Source organism: Nematolebias whitei, chromosome 1 (assembly GCF_014905685.2).
Source record: "Nematolebias whitei isolate Nwh7 chromosome 1, NemWhi1, whole genome shotgun sequence".
Lineage (NCBI taxonomy): Eukaryota > Metazoa > Chordata > Actinopteri > Cyprinodontiformes > Rivulidae > Nematolebias > Nematolebias whitei.
Genome location: NC_056498.1, coordinates 14,972,333 through 14,981,872, shown reverse-complemented (window position 1 = coordinate 14,981,872; position 9,540 = coordinate 14,972,333). Strand labels below are relative to the sequence as shown.

General features: G+C 40.6%; 1 protein-coding gene and 1 long non-coding RNA gene across 2 annotated transcripts in view; both read left to right on the top strand.

The window, feature by feature from the left end:
* The window catches only part of LOC119408481, an 8,146-nt gene extending 1,345 nt beyond the window's left edge, over window positions 1–6,801 (top strand). The window contains exon 3 of the long non-coding RNA XR_005186738.1: window positions 6,740–6,801. This is a non-coding gene — a long non-coding RNA (uncharacterized LOC119408481). The remainder of the gene's footprint in view (window positions 1–6,739) is intronic.
* A 200-nt stretch (window positions 6,802–7,001) lies between these two features.
* The window catches only part of LOC119414764 (GTPase IMAP family member 7), a 3,739-nt gene continuing 1,200 nt past the window's right edge, over window positions 7,002–9,540 (top strand). Inside the window, exon 1 of the mRNA XM_037681880.1 lies at window positions 7,002–7,005. Within this exon, the coding sequence (XP_037537808.1) occupies window positions 7,002–7,005 (4 nt within the window). The remainder of the gene's footprint in view (window positions 7,006–9,540) is intronic.

Here is a 9,540-nt window from a genome sequence, read left to right as displayed (position 1 = left end):
ATATAAATGAAACAAAAACAGCTAAAGTGCTGTAAAATACTAAAAAAACATGTCTGTGTTGGTTTTTGCCATGAACTTAGCAGATGTTTAAAGCCATTATTTTTTTTATTTATCATCATCATCATTTGATTTAATTAATTTATTCATTCATTTAAGACAAAATAAATAAACAAAACAAGTTCATCAAAAAGAAAACGTTGAATGAAAAGAGTGCAGAAAGAAGAAAAAATATTCTTATATCTCCACCTTATTTAAAAAATATATAAAATAACTTTAAACAAACACTTAAATTAATCACTTTAATATCCACTTTAAAGCTAGGAATAAAAAAAAACATGTTTTGTGTTAGCAGAATTTAATTCTAACTATAAAACTTATCCAACATTAATAAAACTTACCTCAAGTTGACTTTTTGGACATGCATGCATATATTTGTACACATTGTACTTGAGAGGAGATTATTACAGCCTCATATAAAATCAATGATGATCAAGATCCTTTCTTGATACAGCTATCAGCATCTAACAACTCTTGAACAAAACCAGGATGATGAGCTACGACAAGACTTAATTTCCCTCTGGGATTAATAAAGTATTTTTGAATTGAATTTGAATGATATCGGAACTGGATCAGTATCGGCCGATATCGAGATTTAGGTATCAGGATCAGATCGCAAGTGAAAAAATATGGATCGATGCAGCCCTAATTACTAACTGCTGGTTAGACCACTAAAAACTGATATTTCAGCAATTATAACATTCTGAAAAGCAATATTTTGTGGCATTCATTTTTTTAAAGTAAGCTGCATCTCTAATTTTACTGAAATGTCTTGTACAGTACAAAACATGACTTGTCCTTGTCCCCTCTTTATTTCCCTGTTACATTCTCCTCAGTGTGCTTTTAACAGGCCAGACTGCCATCCCCTAGAAAATGGCTCCTTTTGATTAGTTCTCTTTTTTTTAGAAACACATCCTTAAATATAGTTTCAGACTTTGTGACTTCTGATCTTTGTAAGAACAACTGCATGTGAATGTGAAATGTCAAAATGTCACCTAGATGGTGGATGGAAGATGACATTTCAGTGCATTTTAGTTATTTTAACTCCCAACTTTTTAAATCTGGTAATTTAGCGGTTATTTTATAATATTCTTAGAGTCGAAACACAGTGATCCCTCTCCTATCGTGAGGGTTACGTTCTGGAGACCCCCGCAATAGGTGAACATCCATGAAGTAGCGACGTTATATTTATTTTATTATTTATATATATTAAAGGCTTTATAAACCCTTCCCACACTACTACAAATCTTTCCCACTCCGTTTCCCTCTGATGAATTTAGCAGAGGACCTGAAAATTCAACCAAACACAGCGTGTTCAATAAGTTTTATTTTGGAAAAGACTGGTGGGAGTCAGCACGTCTGTGGAAATGCATTGGAATGTTTCCCTATGCAAAACGGGAAAATCCAGGGCTCAGAAACTTGGTCAGGATGAAGGGATCAGTCAGGAGAATCAGAATCAGTTCAGAATCAGTTTATTATTATCGCCATGTCAATGAACGAGGTTCACAAACTAGGAATTTGCTTTGACATAAGGTGCTAATAGTAATAAAGTAAAATAAAGTAAAAATAAAGTAAAAATGAAGTAAAAATGAGAACATTATACATAAGACATAAGACCTGTGTACACCCACAAATAAAGTAACATTAAAAAACATAACATAAACATGTGTACACCCATACAATAGAAAACAATAAAAAAGCTTAGAGAACAGTACAGATGGAGTATTCAATTATAATACAGATGTAATGTGACCAAAGCAGAAATTATGAGGTAGCATTATGAGTGTTCAGGAGTCCAACAGCAGAGGGGAAGAAACTGTTCTTATGGCGGGAGGTTCTGGTCCGTATGGACCGAAGCCTCCTGCCTGAGGGGAGTGGTTCAAACAGTCCGTGTGCAGGGTGAGCAGGGTCAGCTGTGATCCGACCTGCTCGTCTCACAGTCCTGGAGACGTACAGGTCGTGGAGGGATGGAAGGCTGCAGCCGATCACCTTCTCAGCTGAGCGCACAACGCGCTGCAGTCTGAGTCTGTCCCTGGCAGTGGCCCCGGCGTACCACATCGTGATGGAGGAGCTGAGGATGGACTCGATGATGGCCGTGTAGAACTGCACCATCAGCTTGGCCTTCTTCAACTGTCGCAGGAAGTACAGTCTCTGCTGGGCCTTCGTGATGAGGGAGCTGATGGTCGGCTCCCACTTGAGGTCCTGGGTGATGGTGGTGCCGAGAAACCGATAAGAGTTTGCAGTGGTGATGGGGGTATCATTACAGGTGAGGGGGGGCAGAGGGGCTGTGGCTTTCCTGAAATCCACAATCATCTCCACTGTCTTGAGATCAGAAGCATGAGATAATCGCTGGACATTTACCTGCACAAGGCTTTTGATAATGTGGCGCCGGATAGAGAACAGGGGAGCACTTAAATGCTATGGCCACCAGGTGAGAAGAATCATGAGTCCTACTCTCTTATAAACACTTCATATGCTCTTAAACACTTTGGCGATGACGATGAGACGAATGTAAAGTACACACAATATAAAAAAACTGGGTTTAAAAACCTGCGATACAGTGAAGCCGTAAGAAGTGAACCACAATATAGTGACGGTATTGCCAAACATTTAACTTAGAAGTAAGAAAACATTGGTCAAATGTTGGTGTCACACTAGTTTGTTGTTGATAATTATATATTCATCCTGTTTTATTAAGGACTTCATGGCTTTTTGAAAGAAATGGTAACATTTCTCGTATGCAAAGTTTTGCAAGAAATCATGTATACAAAGTCATGTTTTATGTGGAACACATCCTATTGTGTACAGCAGAAGTAGCTACCAAGCAAAAAAAAAATATTTTTAATTTAATTGAACTGCTTTTAGCTTTGAGTACAGCTCACATTTGCTGTGGCATTTCCACAAGCTTTAGCAATGTCACATTTATTTAGGTCCAGAGTTGCATTAATGTTTCATCAAGATCTTTAATTGATGACGGGAGATGAAAGTCCTCTTTGGCACATCCCAAATATTTTCAATGGGGTTCAAGTCTGGACTCTGTGGTGGCCAATCCATGTGTGAAAATTATGTCTCATGCTCCTTGAACCCCTCTTTCACACTTTGAGCCCGATGGATTGTCATTGCAACATGCCCGTGCCATCAGGAAAGAATCAGAATCAGAATAAGCTTTATTATCATTGCACCGAGAAGATACAATGAGAACATGTATGTATAGTCGTCCGGAAGATGGACGGAGTGCCCGAAGCTGAAACTTTTATCCTTGGTTACCCATGACCCAGGAGAAATTTGATAGTCGGCCCGTCTCCGAGGCCAACGGGGAGTCAGATTCAGATAAGCTTCGATTGTTGATTTCCTTCAGACAGACAGATTTTTTTCTTCAGCCTTGAGTCCTTCTGGAGCTTTCTGATTCCAAAATGGCCTGATAGTGGGAATCCATTCCACTGATCCATGTTATGAGTCTCCTTCAAGGTCGCTCCCACCGTGCTGTTGAGTCCCAGTAGCCGCAGGTGGCCTGCGATTCTCATGAATCGCCTCCACCTTATGGTTTAGCTTGTAAATCAGCTGATTTTGAGTACTCACAGCACGAACCAAACCTTCACACTGACTCGGAAGCTTTGTCATGACATGCTGGTGAAGATTCTCAGTCATCCAGGACATGATGAATTAAAAAAAACGTTCAATACAAAAACAACTGGACTTTATTTGTAACAGAAGATGTTTCGCTCCTCATCCGAGGAGCTTTCTCAATTCAAAGAGCAGTGAAGTGAGGGATTCAGGTTATAAAGCTGACTGAGATAAGACACACATATGTAGATTAGCAATTCACACCTAAAAACCTTAACAGTAAGAGTCTTTTGTTACTCTAATTACTAATTACAAATGTGTATGTGTCTTATCTCAGTCAGCTTTATAACCTGAATCCCTCACTTCACTGCTCTTTGAATTGAGAAAGCTCCTCGGATGAGGAGCGAAACGTCTTCCGTTACAAATAAAGTCCAGTTGTTTTTGTATTGAACATTTTTTTAATTCTTTGTCATGACAGAAACTGCTGCCGAAGTCTTCTTCAATAGTCGGTAAAACAGAGCCCCGCCGATGCCGAAAAGCAGAGTACCTGCTATCATAAATCCAAATATGTAAAAGTCTTCAGCATCCTCCTGAGACGGGACTGAAAGGAACATCAGCTGCCACACTCCCCATGGGTCCATGTCGTACCCCACAGCGTGCGTCTCAGCTGGACAAGTGGGTTCTCCAGGACCTTGTTGTTTTGTTGAAAAAATGTTGTCAATCGCATTGAAAGTCCAGGTTACCAGATCCATAATCTTAATTTATGTTCTGGAGATGTGTACCAGGCGCTTCAGACACACAAGAGAGTGAAGCAGGAGGAAGAAAAAAAATGGGTGAGGGAAGGCAGGAGCAAGTAGTGAGAGCCAGACAGAAAAAAAAAGAAAAAGAAAGAAGGTCCATTGCTGGAATAACATGGTCATTCTATATTCAGGTAGTTAGATTACCACATTCTTTGGACACATAATGTTGCTGAACTTAGATCAGACTGACTGCAGCAACCTCAGATCATAGACTGCCCCCACAGGCTTGTACTGTAGGCACTAAGCATGATGGGTGCATCACTTCAGCCACCTCTTCTTACCCTGATGCTACCTCTCCACTGTCCTTCAAATTTTTAATAATGTGTTGGAAAGATGAGCTGATTTCAATCGTTTTCAACCATCTCCTTTGATGTTTTGTCTGCTTGATTCATGCCCAGGGCTTAATTTGTAAACCAATCAATGCCGGAACGCAAATAGCAGGTGGGCCAGCTGGGAGTCCTCCCCCAGAAAATTTTAAATAAAGTAGATGCGATTTCTTGTATTTTGGTGTATTTTAACGGGTTGTTAAACATCTACGTTTACCTACATTTGTAAACACTTCTCTGCTGATTTCACTGTCTGACTCCACATGTGAAACCTCCAGGCACTCACTCCCACCACTCTTTTAGGGACGGAGATTTTTTTTGTAAAGGATAGAGGCGGAAATGCTTCACTTTAAGGGGCAGCTGATCGTATGTGATATTAAGAAGTCGTGTTTTGTCGTTGTTGTGTTTAAAATTTGTGTTTATGTAATTATTTTCAGTTACATATCCAATATAAGTTTTATTTGTTCAAGGCAGTCATATTTGTTCATAACTTTATTATTAGTAAGCCCGAGAGCTGCCTTGCAAATAGTTGCTGGAATGCACTTTGTCAAAATAAGAGAGTTCTCGGATCTTGTTCCGGCAGGATCCGAATCAGATTAAGCCTTGTGCATGCCAATAATTTGACCCTTCTGAACATCTTATGCACGACCACAGGGTGTGTCTTTCAACAAGATTGTTCAACAAATGAGAAGCTGTTCACTGTATCAGTTGTGGTTAAATAACTTGTTGCTAACTGAAACATCATCACCTCTGTAGTGATTGTCCAATGGGAGACTTTAACTATTTGCTTAGTTAAATCCAAGTGGTGACCTTTTTTTTGATCAGGCAGTGTAGAATGCAGTTAAGCAAAACTACAAGTAATATATTTTGCGCATTTTATCTACATTCATACAGGGTCCTTTACAGCATCAGTTTTAATTTTATCACCTTGGCCATTTTTATTGTATGTCTGAAATAGTTAAAGTACAATGAATAGAGACAAATTCAAATTCAAAAATACTTTATTAATCCCAAAGGGAAATTATTTGTTGTTGTAACTCGTTATCCTCATTTCATTAAAAGATTTTATAGATACTGATGGCTGTAGACAGGAAGGATCTCTTGTAAAGGTCCATCCCACAGTGGATCCTAAGAAACTGGCTGCAGATGCCGTCTGATCCGTCTACCCAGATTCGACTGGCCTCTCGGTTCCTCCGGGCTGTAGGACCGCCCAAATGCCGGGCAAAACTCCTCCCAGAGCGATGGCCACTCCTCCCAGCAGCCTGCCGAGCTCCTCGTCACTGTGGACAGCCAACTGTAGGTGCCGAGGGACGATCCTGTCCTTCCGCTGTCATGAGCCGTGTTTCCTGCTAGTTCCAGGATCTCAGTGGTCAGGCACTTGAGCACAGCCAGCAGGTAGATGGGAATGCATCTACGGCACCTCCTTTTCAACTCATTTGAGATTTGGGGCTGTAGTTGAGATATTATTTGAGCTTTCGAGATATTAATCAGCTGCTGTTGGTTGTAGTAAACTGCCTTGTTGCCATGGTTACGCATCATAATAAATGTCCAAAACTAAAAAAGTTTCAGTAAAAATCCTTCCAGCTGCACAGCATCTGATACCAGAGGAAACAATCATAAAAAATATGTGATTTACATCCAGAAAAAGATGAATTAAAGTTTCCAAAAGCAAAATCTCAGAATGAAAGTAACAGAGCTGCTCCGACATGCAGCCACCTTGAGCGGTGCAATTCTAGGAACGAGCAGTATTCAGTGTTGGGTGACATGTTTCAAGTTTTCTTTGGGTGAATCTTTCTCATCTGCCATATTTTATTACAGGCAGTGTGCAATCACACAGTATACATCCAGCTTTCAATATACAACCTAATTATTAAACACAACAATAATTACTGTGTAAAATAACCAAATACAATATCATTTTAATGTTTTCTTTGTTACATAGGACAAATGAATAATACTGGCTTGGACCACTTTCATTCTTTCTCTTTAAAGGCTTTCAGGTTTGAGCAGGAAGCTTTGAAATATAACGGATCCACTCAGGAGGATCAGCAACAAGAGCAACATCAAGGTGGGTGTAGTGATTTGACCTGTGAGATTTAAGTATCATTGCTTTGAGTGTTGGTATTGGTTCTTGTTTGGCTTTATTTAAGTAATGACAAAAGGTTGAGGCAGGAATTCTGTGGATCATGTATTTTTAGGCGTGCGTCTTTCATCTGAGTCACGTTTCATACAGTGGTTTTTTTACAGAGCCCCCATGGGTCTCGAGCAGAAATAAAATGTGTGGTTGTAAGAATCTGTTCCATCAGTTTATTATATACTATACTCACAGATTCTCAGTAACTTTAGTGTCCGTGTGCAACAAGAGTTGAACAGTTTTGTTGTCAGGGTGGACGTGGAAATGGATAAACAAAACACAGGAAGTGACACAAGGGTTTATTGATCATCTACAAATTAAAAAAAACTATAATGTAATACTGGTGGCTTAGTTGGTAGAGCTGTTGCCTCTCAGCGAAAAGGTCGCCGGTTCAAATCCCTGCCAGGGGCCTTTCTGGGTGGAGTTTGCATGTTCTCTCCGTGCATGCATGGTTTTTCTCCGGGTACTCCAGTTTCCTCCCACAGACCAAAAACATGCATGTTAGACTGATTGGTAACTCTAAATTGTCCCTAGGTGTGAATGGTTGTTTGTCTCATTTGTCTCTATGTGTCTCTGTGATGGACTGGAGACCTGTCCAGGGTGTCCCCTGCCTTTCACACAGTGACTGCTGGATATAGGCACCAGTGACCCCCACGATCTGAAAAGGAAGAAACTGGGAAAGATGATGGAAACTAGGTACACAGGGTCCAAGTTACATTCAACAAAAACACAAATTGTAAAGAAAAACATTAGTAAGATCCGAGTCATGAACTAAGAATATACTGTGCTACACATTCACTAAAGTAAGAATACACTAATCACTAATTGTCTGGGCTTAATTTGTGAAACAATTGATGCCGGAACACAAATAGCAGGCGGTCAAGTGGGGGGGGTGGGGATCCGTGGTTCCTCCCCCATAAAATTTGGAATAAAAGAGACGCCATTTCCTGCATTTTGGTGTATTTTAACAGGTTGTTAAACATCTGTAAACATTTGATTAAATTGATTAAAAACAGCTCTTTCTTATAAATGAGTCCTTGAGGCTCCATGAGACTAACAACCTGTATAAATAAAGGTTGAATTGAAATTACCATTTTAGAGAGCAACAAAAATTAACAAGCCTCTGTGTGAAGGTCCTATTCTGTCGAGCATCCTAACCCCCCCCCCCCCCCCCCCCCCCCCAAAAAAAAAACCCTCCCCCACCCACACACACACACGTTGTCCGACCCGAACTCAGTCCTGCACGTTGTTCTGCTCCAGTCTCTATCACCAATGCCTTCAGGTGCTTCAATTCTCTGTTATCCTCTGGACAATCCATTCATCCATTTATTTTACATAATAAATTGGACTGTCTTTTCGACATTTTGATCGCTCTTATTTTGACTAATTTTGAAACTTGACAATGTGAATAATACACATCAAACATTTCGCTCGTTTGTTGTTGTTTTTTTTTTTTTACTGTAAACTTTTTTTATTTATTATCTTTGAAATGTATGCAGGAGTTTTGACACATTTGACAGTTGTGCACGCTCTGCAGAGCTGTCTGGAGACGCTCCTGTGCGTAAAACATGCTCTGTCTGCAGGGCACACAGCTGAGCAGGTGAAGCTGACACCCCACCCACGTCAAAAATTCCAGTAAATACGAGTGGTTAGTGCTACATTAGTGCTACGTTTGTGCTGGTTTGTGCCGTTAAAATGTTCGTTTGCACTGCTTTGGATTCGGAGACACAGCTGAAGGTGGATGAAGACGCTTCATCCCTGTGGGACATGCAGTCAGCGTCTCTGCTGGCAGCAGCGTGTGCGTGAGCTGTTGTGCCTGCTGCAGCAGTAACGTCCACACCACAGACATGGACAATGTCTCCTCTCGTTGTATTTTTAATAAATAATCAAAATAAAAATGCGCAATGACTTTGGACTTTTATGGGTGGAGATATGAGCTGGTGGATCTGATTGAACAGTTGCCAGAACGCACACGGTAAAAATGAGGGAGTTCCCGGATCTTGTTCCGGCAGGATCCGGCTCAAATTAACCACTGCTAATGGTACAAAAACAATGCGCCAAAACAACAGCAGGACGAACATGAGTCTGTATGAGCAGATGAGGATTAATGAACACAGCAACATGAAATAATCAGCAGCATGAGAGATCAGCATCATGGATAGTCAGAAGCACACATCAACAATCAAGTGGCATTACAGTCATTTTTCACAGTGATTATTCTGGTTAGAGATTCAAGAGTCTAACAGCCTCAGGGTAGAAGCTGTTCCTCAGTCTAGTGGTTCTACACTTAATGCTCCGTAACCTCCTTCCTGAGGGGAGCGGGGCAAAAATTGTGTGTGCTGGGTGAGTGGCGTCCTTCATGATGTAGGTGGCCCTCTTCCTTCAACGGGAGGTGTAAATGTCTGTGATGGTGGGGAGACTGACTCCAACAGACTTCTGTGCAGCACTAAGCCAAATATTTATATCTCATTGAATGTCTCAATAATTTTTGAGAGTTTTTGTCCCATGTTACAATAGATTGATGGATGGATGGAAAGATGGATGGATGGATGGATGGATGGATGGATGGATGGATGGATGGAAAAGTAGATGGATGGATAATGGCTGGAAATATGGATGGATGGATGGATGGATGGATGGATGGATGGATGGATGGATG